The 20982-nt window shown below is 36.9% G+C and overlaps 1 protein-coding gene across 1 annotated transcript; it reads left to right on the forward strand.

The window, feature by feature from the left end:
- The first annotated feature begins 5183 nt into the window (after positions 1–5183).
- ACADM (acyl-CoA dehydrogenase medium chain) lies at positions 5184–20351 on the forward strand. Its single transcript, XM_054638075.2, has 12 exons — positions 5184–5516; positions 8755–8854; positions 9693–9790; positions 9912–9981; positions 11914–12014; positions 12102–12182; positions 13016–13146; positions 14236–14344; positions 15178–15318; positions 15397–15492; positions 16247–16495; positions 20056–20351. Exons 1-12 carry the CDS (start codon positions 5493–5495, stop codon positions 20125–20127), a joined length of 1272 nt encoding a protein of 423 aa, XP_054494050.1. The 5' UTR covers positions 5184–5492; the 3' UTR covers positions 20128–20351.
- The last annotated feature ends 631 nt before the right edge of the window (positions 20352–20982 follow it).

Raw genomic sequence — 20982 nt, forward strand, 5'->3', positions numbered from 1 at the left:
TGTATCAATACACATTTACATGGTTAGGTTCTTGTATACTATTAAATACTAGCATTGGTATAGTCTTGCAGAGCCACAAATGGAGTTTTACAATATAAATGTTTATTAAAATCCCACCCACCATAGTGTCACAGTGGTGCTTATGTGGTACCTCACCTTTAGTCAGCTTGGGCTGGCAGAGTTGTAACTTCACTGTTCTGGGTTCTAACCTACAAGTAAGTGTTAAATTCATTTGCGAGAGGTATGCTCGCTACAACTGGACTTTTATTAATATATGATTCTACAAGGAGAAATGTACCAAACAATGTATCTTAAAGACTTTTAGGCTACTAAAGTGCCAGCTACAGCATGTTTAGTGCAAAAATCTCCTAGTTACTTCTTTTACACACAGCTAGGCCTACCTCTCTTTCTTAATGTTTGTTTTCATGTTTGTTTTCACTTGTTTTCATATTTCATGCAAAAGCCATGCTTGTCTAACTAAGTACTTGTTTCTTAAGCAGTTAGTTCTGAAAAAGTCTCACCATACTTTAAAAAAAATTAGGACACGTGGTTTTTACATTAAGGCATGGTTCAAAAATGATCTTCTCAGGTTTCTACTGACTTTCTTTTTCTTCGGAAAGTCAATAGAGAGCAAAATTATTACAGGATGCAACTGATTGTTTTTCTATTTTTTCTCAAGCTCTGTACATCTGTCCCTTCTCTTTCCTTATGGTTCATGTTTGACAGTCACATAAGTGTAACCCAGTGTGGTTTGATGACATTAAGGAAAAATATTTGGTGTGTTTACAAATAGTAGTTAAATGAAAAACTTTCAAGACTTAGAGCAGCTATGACTTTGTGATTAAATGAGATTGAAAATTTGACATTAAGTGCTGTTTGTGATACCCAGAAATTAAACAATCTAATATATACACCTCAAAATATTTCAATTCAAGTATCCCATTATCTTGATTTTAGATCATTCAGAGTTTTCCACAGAGATGCTTTCCTTTTTTTTATTTTTCCCCAATAAATTTATTCTTTTAAAAACCATGAAAACTCTAGGAAAAAAACCCTAACCACCCACCCTGAGCTCCTCAACTAAATCCCAAGACAACTCAAGACAAACTAAAAGAATCACAAGAGCTTGCAACAGAAATTTAGAAAAAAATGTTTGGTTTAAGATGTTTTAAGTTACTATTGTATCAGGGATCAAAGAAAAGCAAAACAGGTCATAACTATGAAGAAGAAGTTGCCATGTTTGTTGCATTGCATTACATCAAAAATTATTCTACTTTAGAGATCATGAATTCAGGACCTACACACAAAATTTTACTATGTTTGTTTTGTGTAGTTACTTCAGTAACTCTTAATATATAAATCACTGCAGAAAATTTCATTTGCTTTCCATTTCTAAAATAAAAGTTCATTAACAAATGGTAAAATCCTGTTTGTTGTTAACAATTTAAAAAACTCCAAACCGGTAAAACACTTAAAATTAGTAATTAGTAATTACTAAGACTTAATTATTACTAATTAGTAATAATTACTAATTAATAAAAAATAACACTTCAGCCTAGAATACAGTTGCTAACTTTAAGGGATAAGCATCCTGGTTCTGGCCAGGACCAGGTTAATTTTTGCAGTGGCCAGAAGGCACATGGCCAGGACCCAGAGGTTATTCTTTACTACCTCACCATTGTTGAGGTGGGAGGAAGGGGCTGCTTCTGGTTGTAGTAGTTAGGATTAATGAGAATTTTGCATATTAATCACTCTGTCTCTTTTGCATACTTTTATTATTATTGTTACAGTTACTGGTATTTTTTCTTATCCCATTGCTGTTTCCAGTAAATTGGTCTTAACACTTATGTGTCTCCAGTTCTCCTCTCCAGCCTGCCATAGGGGGAGTGAGAGTGAGTTGAAGAGTCACAGAGGGAGTACCATTCCTAAACTACAACATTAAAAAGCAACCCTATATCTAACATTTCATAATACAATTTATACTTTTATATGTTTAGTGGAGGAGCATGGAGAAATATGTAATTTGCAGAAATGGAATTCAGAGATCAGGTTATTAACTGACTGCACAAACTCAGATTATGAATAAGCAGTGTCAAATCTTGTGCACATAATCCATTTTGCTTGCTCCTGTAAGAATGTGTCTCCCTCCATGTTTTATCATTGGATTTATTGCCCTGAACACCCTTCCAAGAAACACATGCTATATTCTTCTCTTCAGCCTGCCACAGGAGGAGGGGAAGAAGGAACGAGCGAGCATAGTTTGAAGACTCTCAGCATCAGCACTATATTGGGGAATACCATTCCTAAACCATGACAATGAGCAGTAGTTTGTAATGTAATAATCTTACTGTGTTTACTGTAAATACTGTGTTTACATTTACTTACTGAAATGCTAAGTTATGCATTTCAGCAATAAGCATCATGCATTCTGCTGATTAATATATAAGAGAGTATTCTAGGTTAATAAAGCAACATACTGGGCAGTATATAATTCTTACTGCAGTAAAAGTTATCAGAGGAATATTAATTAAGAAATATGACACAGTATTAAGTGTTTGAAAAATGAAAGGCAGATGCTGTATTTCCTGCTTCAGAGAAACAGGCAAAAAAATCTAACTATATCTTGAGGAAATTTTTATTTATTCTCACTCCTTTTGTAACTAAGTTTGAACCTCAAAGTTCTACTAGTTCAGGCTTTGACAATAACCTTGCCATCCTTCATACCCCTCTAATCCCAAGCACTTAGTAGAAATAGACCATCTGGGTTTTGAATTTTCTCCTCCGGATTGGTCTTGGGAAAACTATGTTGACAACATATTGCCAAAAGAATTCTTATTGGTTTACCCAAGAAGATGTGAAGAGAGGTAGCAAAAAAAAAAAACCAATTTGAAGTAGAGAAGGAAGGTAAGCAAAGGTATAGCTTTATCAGTGAAAGCTGCATAGTGAGCAGCTGATTTTAGAACCTTAACCTTATCATTTAGTGGAAATGTCCTGGAATACCTTTGTCTTGGCTATATGCACTCTTTCCTTCCTTTTTCTGGAACAATTTCTTTTCTTTAACGTCTACAACCCTGCAGGAGATCACAGATGGTTAGCAGCTTTTTACTACAGAAGCTTGCTTCCAGGAAGTACAGACATCTGTCTTCAGAAGCAAGTAGCAAATTTCACATGCAAAGATGCTTCTAGTGTAAGGCAAACCAGGACAACATCAAATGTTATTGTGTATTCCTGACTCAATTTCTTCAATTTGACAGTTTCAGACAACAGCCTTCTCAGTCTCTGTCTACATGAGCAGTTCAGATCAGATGAGGAGTGTAGTTTTGAATGAAGGGACATTCAAAAATACCAGCACTCAAAGTCTGCATTTTTCCAAATTGTCCCTACTTATGGTGTCTTGATTCACAGAGAGATCTCAAAGCACATGGACTGATTTTTGGATGAAATTTACTCAAAGACATGGTCTAGGAGTGCACCCAAAGTGTTCCAACCCCTTACTAGGGAACATTCAGTCAAGCTGGAATTAAAAACACTCCAAAATGTTCTTGAGGTCTTGAATACAACATTTCACTGCATAAACCAAAAAGCAGTGTTTTGCATTACTTCATGATGACAACATTCCCTCAGTGTACTGATGTATTCAATCTCCCTGCCTTAGGGATGTCCTCAACCCCATTCAAAGCTGTCTCTTCACCTCAAAAAAGACCTTATTCACTACTGAAGGGCTATGGATCCTAAAGCATCTCAAAAATCTCTGAATCTCAAAAGCATCTAATGTTGCATTTCTCATCACTGTAGGATTTGAAGCACTTCCTGCAGCTAGCAACTATGTTTAGTACATAGCATTCTTACAGGTGTTTAATCATGATCAGTCAGGTGAAGTCGCTTGTTACATATAACAGGATGTATTACATACAACACCAGCTTTTTATACATACTCTGAACCCATCTATGCATCTTTAGATTTTGATGTGTGCCATCTTAGTATATGCACAGTATAATCCATGCCAGAAATCAAAAATTAAAACTTAAAAGCTTTCAAATGAGATTAGCTTATTTCCTTATATATGATTACAACATAGTGTTGCGATGAGAAATAAACTAAAGAATACAAAGATATTGTGTACACACAAACTACACAAATAGTTAAATAATATATAGGTGGAAAATGGACTGCTCAGTAATGAAATTCCCTCACTATATTCAGAACCATGATCTATGGAAGAGAACCCTACATAAAATGGAACACAAAATGCAGACTTTGAGTGCTGGTATTTTAAAGCCCCACTGCAGCTTAACATTCCAAAGGTATGGTGTACTTGAAACAGGAACATACAGAATCTTCAAAAATACTTAAACAACACAAAGTTTTAAGTTATGCTTATGTCTTTTACTCCATTGCCCTTAAAGTACAGGGGAAAAAAAATCTCCTGATATTAGAGTGAAAAAGCAGCAGCTTATACACTGAATCAAAGCTGTCCACTTGCCTCCCTTAGGTAATCACCTGAAATCACAACAGTATGAAGTCTATAAAGCATTACAATCATCTCCTTTCAGACAACTGATAAATATGTCTGTAAATAACTTTTATATGGCTAGTTTTCTATCAAACTGTTTCTTTTGTATTAACCACAAAATCAATACTGTCAACTGTCAGAAACAAAACAAGCAACTAAGAGCCAAATATAAAAAGGCAATAATGACACAAAAATATTTGTTGCATACTATTTTGTATTATTATGCAAAATAAAATGTTATTAAAAATCCAGCTTCCAGAAAAATACTTTATTTTGTTAATTTTGTTGAAATTTCACACCAAATAAGGATGTCACAGAGAAATCAATGGCTGCCATTTTTCTTGGTATCCTTTTTTTAATAAACCCCTAAATAACACTGCTGTGAAACAGTGAAACAGTACTATTCAAGAGCATATATTTTATTCACCACAGGTAATTTCCAAAAGCATTGCTTTTCCTTTAAAATACAACTGGAATTAAGAGCATTTAGAAGCACATTTTATGTAACTATCAACACAGTTGATAGTTAAAACTCCCGTGCGCCAGGCCCAGTCACTCTCTAGTTCCTGGCACACCTCCGAAATATGAGTTTATGATTCCCTGAGGCACAAATTACAGTAAAACTGCTTACGCGGGCTTTTCTGCTAACAGGTGAATGATGTAGGTGATTGGAACCAGCCTAGGACACTCAGCAAACAGGCAGCGAAGCAGTCCAACCCGGGGCACGAACACAACCCGCGCTCGGGCCAACGGACGGGGCGGCCCGGTCACGGGGCAGGCGCTCCTCCCACGAGCGAGAGGCGGAATAGGAACTCTCCAGAGACTCTCCTCGCAGGAGCAGAGCAAGCCGAGGGGGGGCGGTCGAGTCCAGGGCTACCCCAGCGCCTCGGCCCAACGGGCGGGCCCGCGTGGCACCGCCCCGGCCGCCCGAGCACCGCCCCGCCGAAGCTGCTGCGGCTGCCGGACTCTCCCGCCGAGATGGCTGCGCTGAGGGCGACGCGGGTGAGCGGCCAGGGCGGGTGAACGCTCGGGGGACACAAGACCCAGGGAGAGGCACGGGACGGGACGGACCAGACCAGACCGGACCGGAGCGAACCGAGGCGCTGCCGGTGCTAGCGGCCCGGGGAGCCCGGGCGGCGGGGAAGGGCGGCGGGATCGCAGAGGGCGAAGGGCGGAAGAGGCAGGGCCAGCCCGCGTTCCACCCGCCTTGACTGTCCGGACAGCTGCAGGCATAGGGGCTACCCCGGTGGGGAGAGCTGGCGAGCTGGCGGGGCTGGAATCCATCCGCTGTGCTGCTTTTCCTGCCTCGTAGTATTAGCCGAGTTTATGGCCGTAATCCTCACGGTTCGAATGGGTATTGCCATTTGATGTTCTTCAGTGGTGATACTGCACAGCCCTGGGGTTCCTCATGTGGCAAAGGCCGCGTCGTGCTAAGTGTGTTTGGCACCTCTCCATTTAACGGTGGAGACGGCTTCAAAACACCGGGATTAGAGTTCAGGGTATTTTATCCAATGCATTTCCTTTAGCATACGTAGCTGTGCTACGTATGTTAATTTTAAAAAACATGTGTGAAATATAATAGTTGGTTTTCTAAAGTACAAACTTCCTACTGTATTGAACCACCAATAACCTCACAGCTTCAAACTAGAAAATTAAAACTATTCAAAACTCATTTAGCATTGCACATGCCTTTTTCTCGATTCCCCATTTCCAGAGGCATTCATGAGTCTGGATGACTTGAAAGGCCCTTCACAGCCTCCTAGTAGCAGTGTTAGTTTGCCCCAAATTGATGCAGCTTGGCTGCAGGTCCTAAGTGTTGCTGTGAGAGTGAGGGAAGTCAGTGAGGGAAGAAGTCTCCATCTGAAGTTGGTATATTGTGGCTCAAAAGTAATGTTTTAGGCAAAGGAAGCCCATAAGGAGGAAATTATTATTTCAAGTTCAGCCTCTTGACATGTTACCCCTGCAACAAACTGCTCTTGATAATTCTTTTCCTTTCTGCCCTGAGATACATGAGGCAGAATCAAGGTTAGCGACCCTTAGCTTATTGTTGTCCCACCGTTTTCTGTGATGTGCATCTTTTCAAACAGGTTCTATAGTTCTTTTGTCACCAAGGTAATAAAGAGATTGCATCACTTCTGTGAGTAGCCTTGTCATACCCTTTTCCCGGCAGCACATTGTTCCAGTGTTAGTCTCGCTACTCTGATGATCGTATTTGTAATTGTGACAGAATTTATACAGTAGTGCAAGGAAATGCAGTAGGAGTTGTATCTGAACATCACTAGCAGTAGTTTGTCACTGAATCCAACTGTTCCTCAGAGTTAAGCAATGGGAAAGTTGACAAGCAGGCAGATGGTTATCCAAATTTTTACATGTAGCAAACCCTCATCCTTTGTCATCTGATCAGTCATGCAACTTCCAGGTATGAGTCCCATCTGTCCATATTTCTTTGTGGGGGTATTGTTGAATTTTTCCAGAGTAATCTTCAGTGTTACCTTGCATACTATACCACAATAGACATAATTTCACCGGTTTAAATTTTACAGCTTCTTTCATATAGGGTATCACTTTCAGCATTAGTTTGAATCCACTTTTCCAAGTGTAGACAAAACCTTTCGGTGGCAAAACTATGCATTAGTCTATCAAGAGCTGCTCCTTAAAAAAAGAAAAGAAAAAAAATTTCAATCATCTAACTTTTTTTCAACCTCATCTTGTCTTTTTTCCAGATAAAATAAGGCATAAATAATTCTGAAGAATCAAGGTCTATCTAGATTTTTGTGGTATTGTTTTGGCTTTTAATATGAGAGGTAGCAGTAACAGAAAACTTGGCAAGATACTCTTTTGCAATGTCTATTGTTTCTAAAAACTTGAAATTGATAATATATTGCCTACAGCAAAATGCAATCCTGAATTATTAATAAATTGACATTACCAGCACAGTATGCAAATATGTCATAGCCTCTCCCTCTTCCCTGCCTAGAAGTGTTCCTTCTGCATTTCTTCACCTTTGAACTTTATAGATGTTTTCAGTATCCCCTGGAAATACTTTTTTCACTGTGTTGATACCTATTATTGGCAGTATTCATCATGCTTCTTGTGCTGTGTTATAACCGTCTATCATATAGCATTATTATTAGGAGCACGGTTTATCTACTATAACTTTTATGAAGGTACTTGTTGCCTCCCCAGCTGTGTAACCTTCTGCAATGTCCTTGTCTTCTAGAGTTCCCAGTAAAATTTCTGTGATATTTTTTGCATTACTATCAGAAATTATTTTTTTTAAGCTAGGAAGTAAGTGACTGCTCTGATCACAATTAAAAAAAAAGAAGTCTACATTTTCACAGAAGAAAATCAAGAAGAAGCCTTTCCTTAGTGTTCAGGCAAATCTGGTTTTGCAATATTGATTTGGGTCATCCCAAAAAATTATCCAATTTCATATTTTTTACTAGTTTTCAAACATTTCAGAGATTCATAGCTCTTGAAGAGAGTAAACCATCCTCTTAAAACAAATTCAGACATGTTTTTGCACAGTATTAAGACATTATGAAAATACCTGTAGCAACAATATTTGGGGCTCTAAACTTGAAAAAGCAGAGAAAGTATTTACAATGAAAAAGAATGAAAGTATGGTTGTGGTAAGTATTAGGAGGAAAAATAAACTTCAGATAGTCAGCTGTCTCTCCTGTTGGAGGACAATAATAATCACCAAGTGTCAGTGGCAGCAGCTTATTAAAAGAAAGTAGAGATTAGTGTAGGATATTATCAAAATATTCTGATATATTGGCTAATAGGTAGGTTGTTTTTAAAATCTTGCTAAATCTGAATGTAGGTAAGCATTGAGTAAGAGGATATTCACTAGAGGGCCAGAAAATGAAGTTTGAGTGTGTGTATAAATGAAAGAAATATGTATTGTTGTGTCTCTGTGAACATAAATTTTAATTATACTTAATATTTTTTAAATACTCAATTGCACAATACATAAAAGTCCATGCAGCAGTTCACTCATCCTTCGTCCTGTTAAAGCCTGAGATTCTTGGTAGAGGTGCCAGTTCATGTAAGTGCTGCTTGCCACAGGAGGAAAACACAATGTAGCCAGTAATTCTTTTATCACTGTAGTAATTGTTTTTACTTGATGTGACACAGTTTCTAGAGAGGGAGTCCAAAGTTGGGCTGCAGATAGGTTAGTAGCTTTAGGAGGCTTGAGCTGTAAAGATCTTACACCTTATGTTCTTTTCCTCTCTAGCAAATGCTTCAAACCATCACAGGGCATGGATGGAGGTCCTATTCTAGTAAACCTGCTCAAAACTTACATGTAGGCAAACCTGGAGCTGGCTTTAGCTTTGGTAAGTAGTACCGTTTTTGAAAGAAATGTAACAATAATGGGAAAATTGCAGAGTTAAAAAGAAATCATATCCTGTATTGTAGTTCACCATGATTTTAAAATGAAGGTGTTTGTTCTAAATATATTTCTAGAAAAAAAATAGTTTGAAAAACAAAGTAATTTTATCCTTAACTGAGGCAAGGAAGATATGTTTGTAGTGTTCTTAAGATTTTCTTCTTTTTTTAACTCATGTCTATGATAAGTTTTTTTTTTATTGCGGAGTGTTTTAGCTTTGAATACTTACCTCATATTGCTGTTTTCAATGTTACACTACCTAAATGTAGTCATAGTTGAACTTGGTTATCAAGAAATGTAAAAAAAAGAAATTTATCTTCTTCTTGGCATATTATATATAATATATATATATATATATATATACACACAAGCAAATTTAGAGGATCAGAGCTAGATGTTTGAAATTAAAGAGTCAGGATCTTTGGGCAACCTCTGTATTTTTATGCTTTTAATTAGCACAGCATTCTTCTTATTTCTTTTGGTAATACATTTTATGTTACACAGTCCTCTCTGCTTCGTTTTCAATATTTTGTGGATAATTTCATCAGAAATAAGTAAGTGCATGTGAGGGTTGATCAGAGAACAATAGAAGTTTTCTCCCAGGAGGAAGAGGAACCTGAACATTTTTGCTTCCTGGAGAGCCCCAAATAGTGGTAGCTTGGGTTATCCTGGAAGGATGTTCTTTTTTATGTTAGTCTTAGATGTTCTTTTTTATCATAGTCTTGACAATTGGCAAAATAAAAGACAGCAGAGGATTTATGATCTTTTTCTCTTTTTTAAAATAGAACTTACTGATGAACAGAAAGAGTTTCAAGCTACTGCTCGTAAATTTGCTGTGGAGGAAATCATTCCTGTTGCTGCACAATATGACAAAACTGGAGAGGTAAATTCTACCATAGTGTAAGGTAAAAATTGGGGGAAAACAGACTTTTATCTTAACCTGCATAAAATTTAAAGTTTTGGTTGTGATGAATCAGAAGGTGATTTTACCATGTCTGTTTCAGTATCCTATTCCACTTATAAAGCGAGCTTGGGAGCTTGGTCTTATGAATTCACACATACCAGAAAGCTGTGGTAAGTAAACATTCTTTTTAATCTGTAAAATGAAACAATGAAAAGACATTAGATGAGATTCCTGTGTGTAATTATGGATTCTGTACTGTCGCATTATTGGTTGCATACCTGAATAATCTAAATTTAATCAGTAGGCAAGTTGACACTTACAAGAGTGGTACTAGGTGTGGGTGTAATCAGGAGACAAATTAGGCAGATTATGGTTTAGTAATTTATGACCAGATTTTTCTACCGTGATTACAGCTGCTTAATGTTCCCCTGGTGCAATGTCAGCTGATTAGGCAGAGAAATTAGAAGGTCATGTTTTGTTCTAGTCTCTGTCACAGGCTGGACCAATTTAAGAGTTTATTCCAGAAGGACAGTTTTCAGTTTAGATTAAGTGCAGTACAGCAGAGTCCTGACTCATAAGCTGTATGAGTGATACTGACAAACATGATATGCTAGAGAAGGGTTTTAGTGAAAGGAACTCATGCCTCATAAAATCATTGAAGTTCTCTGAAGTAGCTAATAAATGTGTGAGCAGGGGATAGAGAATGCCTGAACTTCCAAAATAAGTTTTAAAGATCATCAGGTTTCATACTGGCAAAATTAGCAGCACAGCCTTGCTAGGTCTTGTGCTATTTGGGATGTCTATAAATAAACGGAGAAGGGCATAAATGCAAAGGTGATAGAGTTTGCTGATAATACTTAGTTATTCGGCATAGAAAAGATGATCTGGTTCAGACAGCTGCAGGAAAAGGTCACAGAAGAGAATGAGAGTTAAAATGGCAATGTGATTCCAAAAAGAAAAGGTGATGCACATGTGAAGGGAAAGAATCAATCTGAACTTCACAGAGGAAAGGTATGCTGTGCACTAGATACTGCCTCTCAGAAAAGACATCTTTGGATCCTGTGAACATGAGCATAATGCTCAGAAGTGGTCAAAACTGTAAAATCTAAGGTCAAGAGGGACTCTTAAGGGAATGAATTAAAAAGAAGAAGGCATAATTACGCTGCCTCCTGAATGCAAATTGCACTTGCTTCTTTAATTCATTATATAGTCAGATCCTTCCATCTCAAGAGAGTATTAGGGAAATGGAGAAGGTTTCTAACAGGGTAACAATGAATATAGAAGTTTTATCTTCTATGGGAGATGTAAACTCTATAGGAGAAATTACTAAAATGTTAGTGTCATGGGAGAGTGTGAAAAGGGATTGATGGTATACTGTCCCTTTCAATATAACTAGAAGGCATCAAATTATGTCAGCAGATGCTAGATTCAAAACAAGTAAAAGGAAATGGTTCTGCATGCAGTGTGGAGTTAATTGGCAACTTATTGCCCCTGTAGGATATAGGTGCTAAAATTTGACATAGATTCAAAAAGACACTGGATAAATTCATATAACAGATGTCTGTCAGGGGTTGGCATAACAAAGATACCAAAGAGAATTATTTCTTTGACCGAGGAAGTCACCTGAAAGTTCATGAAAATATTTTTGAGGTAGTTGTTATTGTACTTGTAGTGTTGGCCAGTTTCCCATAGTGTTGGCTTCTGTCAGAAACAGATTACTGTGTTGGTTGTCTACTAATATGGACACTTTTTTGTTCCCAAAAGCTTTTGGCTCGGGGCCCTTTCTCTGCTTCCTAGGAACTCTTAATTCTTGAATGTACAGTAGTAAAAAAATGTGAGTGGTACATTCTTGCCACTTTGTGCATGTTGTCCCACATTAATCAAACGATAACTCTGGACACATGACATGTAATTTTCAAATCGCCCGTTACTCTTCTGATGAAGATTTATTTAAAAGGCTTGTGTGAGAATGCCTAACCAAACACAGTACACAATCAAATGTATATGGAATAATACACTTCCATAAGTATGTTGTGTAAATCATTAGTATGAATACATTATAATTTAAATCCCCTTGAGTAACTTAAATACTTCGACCATAGGTGGCCTTGGCCTTGGCAGTTTTGAAGCGTGCCTTATTACAGAAGAGTTAGCTTACGGATGTACAGGGGTTCAAACCGCCATTGAAGCAAACTCCCTAGGGGTAAGTTCTGTCTTTTCTTACATCCCTTAAACTATAATCTCTGCCGTTGAAAGAGCCAGATTAACGGTCTAAATATTTTTTTTTCAGCAAATGCCAGTTATCATTGCGGGAAATGAGCATCAGCAGAAAAAATACTTAGGAAGAATGACAGAAGAACCAATGATGTGTGTAAGTATAACTGCTATATTGCAGAATGCTATACATGCAGAATGTTTCTAAACCACATTAATTGTATTACTCCTTTTTTTTAAATTCCTTTTTTTGCGATTTTTTTTCCCCTGAACACTTATATGTACTCACAACTTAACCCTCTTTGATTTATATGTAAACAGTGACATTTACTGAAAGGTAGCAAACACCTAATGAGATACATCCAGTAAGTAAACAGAAGATATTAAATGATCCTCATCCTAAGTCACTTACCAAAAATAATAGGGTTTTTTTCCCTTTCAAGAAGGGTTGTAGATGTTTAAGAAAAATACAAGGTTTATGTAAGGAGACCCTCAACTTGGATGGGAATGACACTTGATTTGTGATCTCAAATATTACATTAATAGTACTTGTTACGTAGAAAGAAGTAAAGATTCGTGTGCAATGTATATCAATTTACAACTAAATCTCCTACATTGAACGACTCAGTGCTCCTATTTTCAGACTTTAAAGATCCTCAGCTTTCCCATCAGAATTTTTGAATCCTGGAAGTAGTAACTTAAGGATTACAGAATGTTTCTGTTTGTTTAAAAGCCAATTTTATGTATTAATATGGATTTATAAAGAAAATTTACCCTTACTCAGCCAGCTGTTTGCAGGGGGGAGGGGGCCATGTGTAGGGTTGTTTTGGGGTTTTATTGGGGAGTTTTGTTTATTTGGTGTTTGGATATTACCATGCAGTTCACTTAAACCTTCGACAGTTAGTTTGATGCACATAATCTGCATGAATTTGTAGTTGACTAAAGATAGAACTTTTATTCTGCAAGAATTTGCATCTTAATTTTTTTTAGGCTTACTGTGTAACAGAGCCTGGAGCAGGCTCTGATGTGGCTGGTATAAAAACAAAGGCTGAGAAGAAAGGAGATGAATATGTTATTAACGGTCAGAAGATGTGGATCACAAATGGGGGGAAAGCAAACTGGTATGTTAACTGGTGTCATAGTTCTATGCCGTGTCTTTACCCCACCCCTCCAACCTCAGTTAAATTCTTTAAAGACCAATCCTTTAAAAACCTATCCTTCAGACACAAATCTGAATGTTCTCTGTGTTTCAGCAGACTACATTTTAATCTCTGCCCAGTTTGTGAGGATAGCTATCAGGATAGCATGTACAAATGCAGTCTTGAGTGCTATGCAAAGCCTAAAAAAAAAAAATGAGTGATGACATTATGACTCCACACTCAATAATAGCTTCTTGAATCTTTCGGCTATCAAAATTAAATGTGATTTGAAATGTGATTCTAGAAACACCTCTGACTGCTAGTGAAGCTAGCAATGCTGTTAGATTGTAGTGTTACTTTTTATTCTCTGAAAAGCAGACATTTTCCATCTGTCAAAGATTGCAGATATGGCTTGTGTTGTCTGGAGCGTGCTTTTACAATGTAAACCTCTTAAATCATGTCTTACATCACACTGATTCACAACACAGAAATTTCCCTGAATTCAAGTGGAAGAAACTTTATATACCAAAAATGGAATTTTCTAGTTATTTTCTTGTTGCAGGCAGACCCACCAAAGACAATCTATCAGATTTCTTTTGACCTTACTGAATACCATAGAAGTGATTTACAGCTGTTTAATTTTTAAGAGAAATACTTATTTACAACTTACACTTAGAAAAATAAAATCAAGATCTTTGAAGTCAGATTATAACTTTTACATCCAGAAATTATGTTCTAAGCATTAATTTTTATGTACATGCTATGAATAGGTTTCTTTTGTACTATATGGGAAGCTGTTGATATCCTAAAGACTTACAATACATGGAAAAGGTAGGGAATATTTATTTGCATGTTGATCTGAGTAACTTTATGAAATATTGAATCTTAAAACTTCTACTTTCTTGCTCCCTCTTATTTTATTTTCAGGATGAGCGAGAAAGAAAGGCTGTTAACTCACAGACAAAATTTATTATATGGTAGAAATGCACATAAAAGTGTTTAAAGTGCTAGATAAATATATCTTGTTAATTGTGAAGATAAACTGCATCCATCTACTTTGTTTTACACTAGGTATTTTTTGCTAGCACGTACAAATCCAGATCCAAAAGCTCCTGCAAGCAAAGCCTTTACTGGATTCATTGTGGAAGCAGATAGCCCAGGGATACAAATTGGAAGAAAGGTGAAGACTGTATTTCTTGTTTGACAAGCCAGGAACTGTTGTTCAGTTCTAAACCAACAATAAAACAAATGTACCACTAAAGAAAAGAGACTGTTACACAACTGAACAGTCTCATATGCTTATGTACTTATGTATGCTTATCTTTTAAATTTCAAAACATAGTGGAACTATGCATGAAACATAATTTTAAAGCTATTAATTCAGAAAAGGAATTATTCAGAATGGTCTAAAGTAAGATGACTACTTTGAACGTCTGCAAAGAGTCTTTGAGAATGACTATATTGGCAGGTGCCAATAAATGAGAAGTAGTATGCCTTGAAAAAATAAGAAGCAAGCTGGACAATTTTGTCCGCAAATACATACCTAGTGAGTTTTAATTTTAGCTAGTGCTGGTCAAAGAAGAGGCCTTAGAGATATTGATGCTACTTCTCTCTTTACAAAAATTACTGTTTTTAATAGTAGGTAAAACTGAATGGTGGAACATTAGTCAAGAAATCTGAAAACTTGAAAAGCTCATTTATTTATTCACTTGTAGTATACCTGTACTTCCTGCATATTAGATTCTTTCCTTTTTCCACTTGCATCTAAAAGATAGTTGAACTAGAAGAACAGAACTAATTTCATATTAAGGAGAAAGTAAGCTGCCCAGCTTAGACAAGTTAAGGGCATGCTGGTCTGCAAATACAAAACTAGTATTTGTCTTGCACGTGGTAATTTTTAGATTAGGTGTTTTGGGGAAGAAAAACTATGCTTTGAGTCAACAAAAAAATGAAAACATAATGTACCTTTGAATAATCCAAATTAGTAGCACATCTGTAAATTTCCCACTTCAGGAAATGAATATGGGTCAACGCTGCTCAGATACCAGAGGCATTGTCTTTGAAGATGTGAGAGTCCCAAAAGAAAATGTATTGATAGCTGAAGGAGCTGGCTTTAAAATCGCAATGGGAGCTTTTGATAAGACCAGACCACCCGTAAGTATCAGAAAAAAAATAGGTTATAAAATATAGCAGGCATTTCTGATTTTTTATTCTGCCCTGTATTAAATTTAGGTAGCAGCTGGTGCTGTTGGATTAGCAAAAAGAGCCCTCGATGAAGCTACTAGATACGCTTTGGAGAGAAAAACCTTTGGGAAACCAATTGTTGAAGTAAGTGTGGGGGCAGACAATGCATAAAAGTTTTCACACTAGAGGTACTACTACTGATTTTTCAAGGTTATTCCTTAATATTTATATATTTATATATATTTATATTTATATTTATATTTATATTTATATTTATATTTATATTTATATTTCCTTAGTTTTTATATTATACCTCAGCCATTTTGTGGTTTCCAAGTATATAGGTTGCACTATAAGTAAACTTAGCTATGTGGTAACTTCAAGAGTTTTTGGTAATTTATCAATGACAGTAGGAAAAGCAGAAAGAAAACTTTGCCCCAAAGCTCAGAACTTACATACCAACTGGGCATACTTAAGTTCTTCAGCACTAATAAAGAGGGATTTTCAGGAAAGAAGAAAACATCTGAGGTATGTGAAACAAGATATATAGTATTAGAATACATTAGAATACCAATAGAATACATTGCCCATCATGCTGCTTACCAGTTCTGAAAAAATATGAATAAACAACAAGATAAATACCAATAAATAGGAAAGAACAACTTCAACTGTTGTTTCATCAGTATTTAATCCCTATGACTAAATGGATTTGGATATCGAAAACTTAAGAGTATAATTCAACATACCTATACGAAAGCGTGATGCATGTTCTGTATAACTTCTCTTGTACAACTTACTGAGTTTTTTGAGAAAAATCACTGCGTTAAGAAGATTTTATCTTTCCTGCATGTCATAGAATTTTAAGCAGGCAATATTAACCTAGTTTATTTCATCATAGCACCAAGCAGTGTCTTTCTTGCTTGCTGAAATGGCAATGAAAGTTGAACTCGCTAGGATGGCTTACCAGAGAGCTGCCTGGGAAGTTGATGCCGGTCGCAGGAATACCTACTATGCTTCCATTGCAAAGGCATTTGCTGGTGACATTGCAAACCAAGTAGCTACAGATGCAGTACAGATTTTTGGAGGAAATGGATTTAATACTGAATATCCTGTAGAAAAACTAATGAGAGATGCTAAAATCTACCAGGTAAGTAAAAGAGATAGTGATAAAGCATAGATTTTATACAGAATAAAGTAATGGCTACTTACTTCAAATCATGATGTGCACATATTAAAAAAATAATTTGAGAATTAAAGCAGTAATCCTTCAATTTAAAGAAACAATGATTCAAATCAGGAAATTACTTCATACTAAAGTCATTGTACTTGATGAAAACTGAAACCGCTTAAGAGAAATAAATTATATTGTGTGGGTTTTGGGTTTTTTCCTCCCCAATGTGGTAACTCGTTGCAATTCTTGGACTGTCAATTTTGAAGTCTTTGAACTCTTAGGGAGAAAACCTTGACCAAAATACCAATGCTTGCTTTGGGATTCTGTAAGTAGAAGTGGTTTACATATCATACCATTCTTGAAAATCTCCAGAGATGCAAAACTTTTGACCATCTGTCTGTATCCCAGACTGATGTCTTTTTATAGTTCAGCTGTCTTCTTAGCCTGAACACTAAAGCAGTTTCTTACCCCAACGACTTACGAGGGAAGAGGTGTTTTTTGTTTGGTTAGGGTTTTTGTTTACTTTTCCATTAAACTTTCTGTTTGAAACTTTGGTATTATAAGCTGTGTAGAATGCTGGGGCTGATGTATCAACAGTATTGGGTATCATGGTGTTGTAGTTTAAACCCAGTTGGCAACACAGTTGCCACACAAGGAAGCTGCACACTCCCTTCTCCTTCCTCCCTGCTCCTGAGGGATGGTGGAGAGAATTTGAAAAAAAAAAGGGTAAATCTCATGCATTGAGAGTAATTGAAATAAATTTAATAATAGTAAGTTTAATAATTGAAATAAAGTAACTTATAATAATAAAAGAGAGAGGCAGATAGGAATAGAACCCAGGAAGAACAAGTGATGCACAATAAAGTTGTTCACCACCTGGTGACCAATGCCCACCCTATCCACCCACAGCAATCAGCACCCTCCTGGTCAACTCCCCCTAAGTTTATGTACTGGGTGTGACTCTCTTTGAGATGAAATGCCCCTTTGGCCATTCCAGGTCAGCACTCCTGGCCATGCTCCCTTCCAGCTTTTTGTGCACCTCCTCACTGGCAGATCACAGGAAACTGAAAGTCCTGGATTTGCAGTAAGCACTACAGAGCAAGAACTGAAACATGAACGTGTTACCAACACTATTCTCACAAAACACAGCACTGGACATAGCTACTAGAAAAGCTATTAACCCTATCCTAGCTGGTACCATGACATGTAAAATGATTACGTTGCATGTGTTGTATCAACAGAAGTGTGACACAAACTAGAGTGATTATCCACTTTTTTAACAAGACCCTTTTGTACTCATATTTAGCCCATAGTTCGCTGTAATCCCCAGGTTTTTACTGCAGTGTTACTGTCAAGAAATTATTCCATGTCATGTTGTAACTAGTATATTGGCATATACTATGCTGCAGTTCTTAATTCAGCAAGACTATTTTAATTTCATTCAGCAAAACCAGTAATCTTCATTGACATCTAACACTGACACTAATTGTGTCTAGATAAAACATACCAAAGTAGATGGTTTCAAGAAATGCACATAGACCATGACCTCTAATGATTGTTAGCTATAACAGCTGTCAGTCCAAGATTCTAGGCAGTTAATATTTGTCTTACAGCTGACTTCAAAATGCAAACTAATATTGCCACTAGCCAAGAATTTATTTTTCTCAGTTTAAGGAAAGACAACTGCTATGTTGGTATCTAAAGGTCCCTATAACTAACTTCACTTCTGTGAGTGAGGAAATGAATGACTAATTGAAATTTACGATTGGGATTTTTTTCCTGTCAAATTGCATGCTTTTTTAGAGAATGATGGTGCAAGGGTTGAAACTCAGATTGATTGAGACCGATTTGACAAAATTCCATTATTACATAGTTTTTTCATTACAGTGATCCAAATGCATGGCTAAGTAGGTTTGTTTTTGTAATTAATCAGATTTTGTATTAAATTTTTGATGACTGTCAGTTCCATTTCATCCCCAAAAGAATTCAGGAAAGGGTTTTTTCTTGCAATGATTTTGTCCATGTGTCTTGATTATATCTTACACTTCACTGTGCTTTGCTGTGTTACCGCTCAATTCCAGATGGTATACACTTTTGGCCATACATTGCATGCAGAAAATCTTGATTTTTCAAATTATCTTTCATATGTTTGATCTTCTTTGGTACCACACAATCCTTTTATTGTGTTTACTGATAACATTTTTACATGTCCTTACTTTGCCCTAGTTTTGTCCGGCTAGAAATCTTGGCTACTTTCGTAGAAACTCTTAGGTTTGGAAACTCTTAAATTTGGAAAACTTCCTTTCTTTAATTGTCAGAGAGTCTTGAAACTATTTCCATCAGCTTACAAACCAAAACCTTTCCTGTAATTACTTAATGAGATTGTGAGCTGTGATATCTTTGATTGATTTCCACGGCTATGTTCATCAGCAAGTGCAAATTCAGTGCAATAGGAGCAGTTTGGTAGACGCAGGAACAGCTGCTGAGACTCTGACAGCTACACTCTGAGCAGTTTGAGCAGGCTGAGTTTTGTCCCTTGGAATGTATGTCCCTGACAGGCATCCAGCTGTTAGGGTCCAGGTGTAGGCTTGTACCATTATGGCTTTTCTAGGGATTGGTGAATGTTTAGTATAGAGAGAAAGCAGAGCTTCTCTTTCAGTTGGTTTCAGAAGGCACCTAGTACTCACAAAACACAGTCTGCTCTGTGGACTGGATCAACACAGGGTAAGCAGCAGCAGAGAATTCACCTTGGGAATCAACAGAGCACTGAACCAGAACACTAATGTGAACACAGGTGATAGGATTCTTATTTTTAAAATGCTCTTTAAGGTTCCTGGAAAGATAATTCCTAGAAATGAATTTGCATGATTTCCAGCATTTTGCCAAACCAAGTTTTGGCAGAACTGGGAGCTGAAACATTAAAACATTACATTGCAGTATGCCTGTGGAGCATATGTCCTCCTTTGGCATTAGAACTTCATAGGTGCTTTTTTGTCTATTTTTGACTTTGCTGCCAGCAAACAAACAGAAGAGAGGGATGATGCAGGCTGTTTCTAGAAGAAAATGCAAGAATAAAGAAAACCACAAACAAAACTGTGGGAGAGAGTACTAGTTAACAAGAAGCAATGGAAATAAATGGATCAAAGACAACAGACCTTGAAAGGCTAATTAAAGAAAATACTTAAGGACAAGTCATCTCTTCCCTTCTACCCATGATTTCAGATCCTACTTTGAAAAATCTAAATAATGTATTTTCTTCCTTAAATAAGAGGAATGTTGTCACCTATTTTCATGAGAGCCCTACTGGCTTTAGATAGGAGCACCTGAGAGAACAAGACTTTCTCAGTATCTTGTATGATTTACATTTAATTTAGCCCACTGTAATTACTCCGGCACACTGGAATTTCCTCTGTTTTCTTCTGTCTTCCTGCACATCCTAATCTACACTGGATTAGTGCCCTGCAGGTTTACAAATGTATACCTGTTAAAACCTTTTTAAAAATCACCAGTAACATTATTGCAATTCTTCTTTTCAGATTTATGAGGGAACTGCTCAGATTCAAAGGATGATCATAGCTCGTGAACATGTTGGCAAATTTAAGGCTTAAAGAAACGTATAAAGCGTGTCTGGTGCTGCTGTAGTGTTCTGTGTTCTTATGGAAGAAGATTTTAGTGTGTTTCTTAATAGAATTAAAAAGAGATAAAATTCCTTCATGATATTTTTATTCCATTCATTATTAAGCACTGATTTTGTTCTCAGTATAAAATAAGATAATCAGAGTATAATTTTTGACAGTCAATGCTGCATTTCAATAAAATATTTTTAAGAGAAGTGTGGTTTGTTTGTATTAATTTTGCTTGTCATATCACTTTCATTGGACAACTAACCCAAAATACTATTTCTGAAGTACATTGATAGCTGTATTTCAGTTTCTCTATGCTCTTGCTCCAAGCAGCTGAACAGCCATTCCATTTGAGCAGCAGGAAAGCCTGCATTTGTCTGCATGTGTCTGTGCTGGGGATTTATGTACTAGTCAGATTCTGGCCTTTACACTCTGAAGCATGTACATATTAAATGAGGATGAATCACTTCAAGTGAGAACGTGTAGCTTTCCCTTAACGATGACTTACAATATGTTTTTTATTTAAAATCCAGTATATTTAAACACAGAATCAGAGAGTATGCAGAGTTGGGAGGGACCCACAAGGACCTTCAAGTCCAACTCCTGGACCTGCACAAAAATCCCACTCTGTGCCCAAGAGCATGGTCCAAATGCTGCTTGAGTTCTCACAGCCTTGGAGCTGTGACCACTGCCCTGGTGAGCCTGTTCAGTGCCTGACCATCCTCTGGGGGAGAAAACCTTCCCGTAATACCAAACCTAAAGCTCCTGACTCAGCTCCAACCATTCCTTCAGGTTCTGTTACTGAGCACCAGAGAGATGAGATCAGTGTCTGTCCCTCTT

The sequence above is a fragment of the Agelaius phoeniceus genome, chromosome 8 (genome assembly GCF_051311805.1).
Source record: "Agelaius phoeniceus isolate bAgePho1 chromosome 8, bAgePho1.hap1, whole genome shotgun sequence".
In the NCBI taxonomy this organism is placed as follows: Eukaryota; Metazoa; Chordata; class Aves; order Passeriformes; family Icteridae; genus Agelaius; species Agelaius phoeniceus.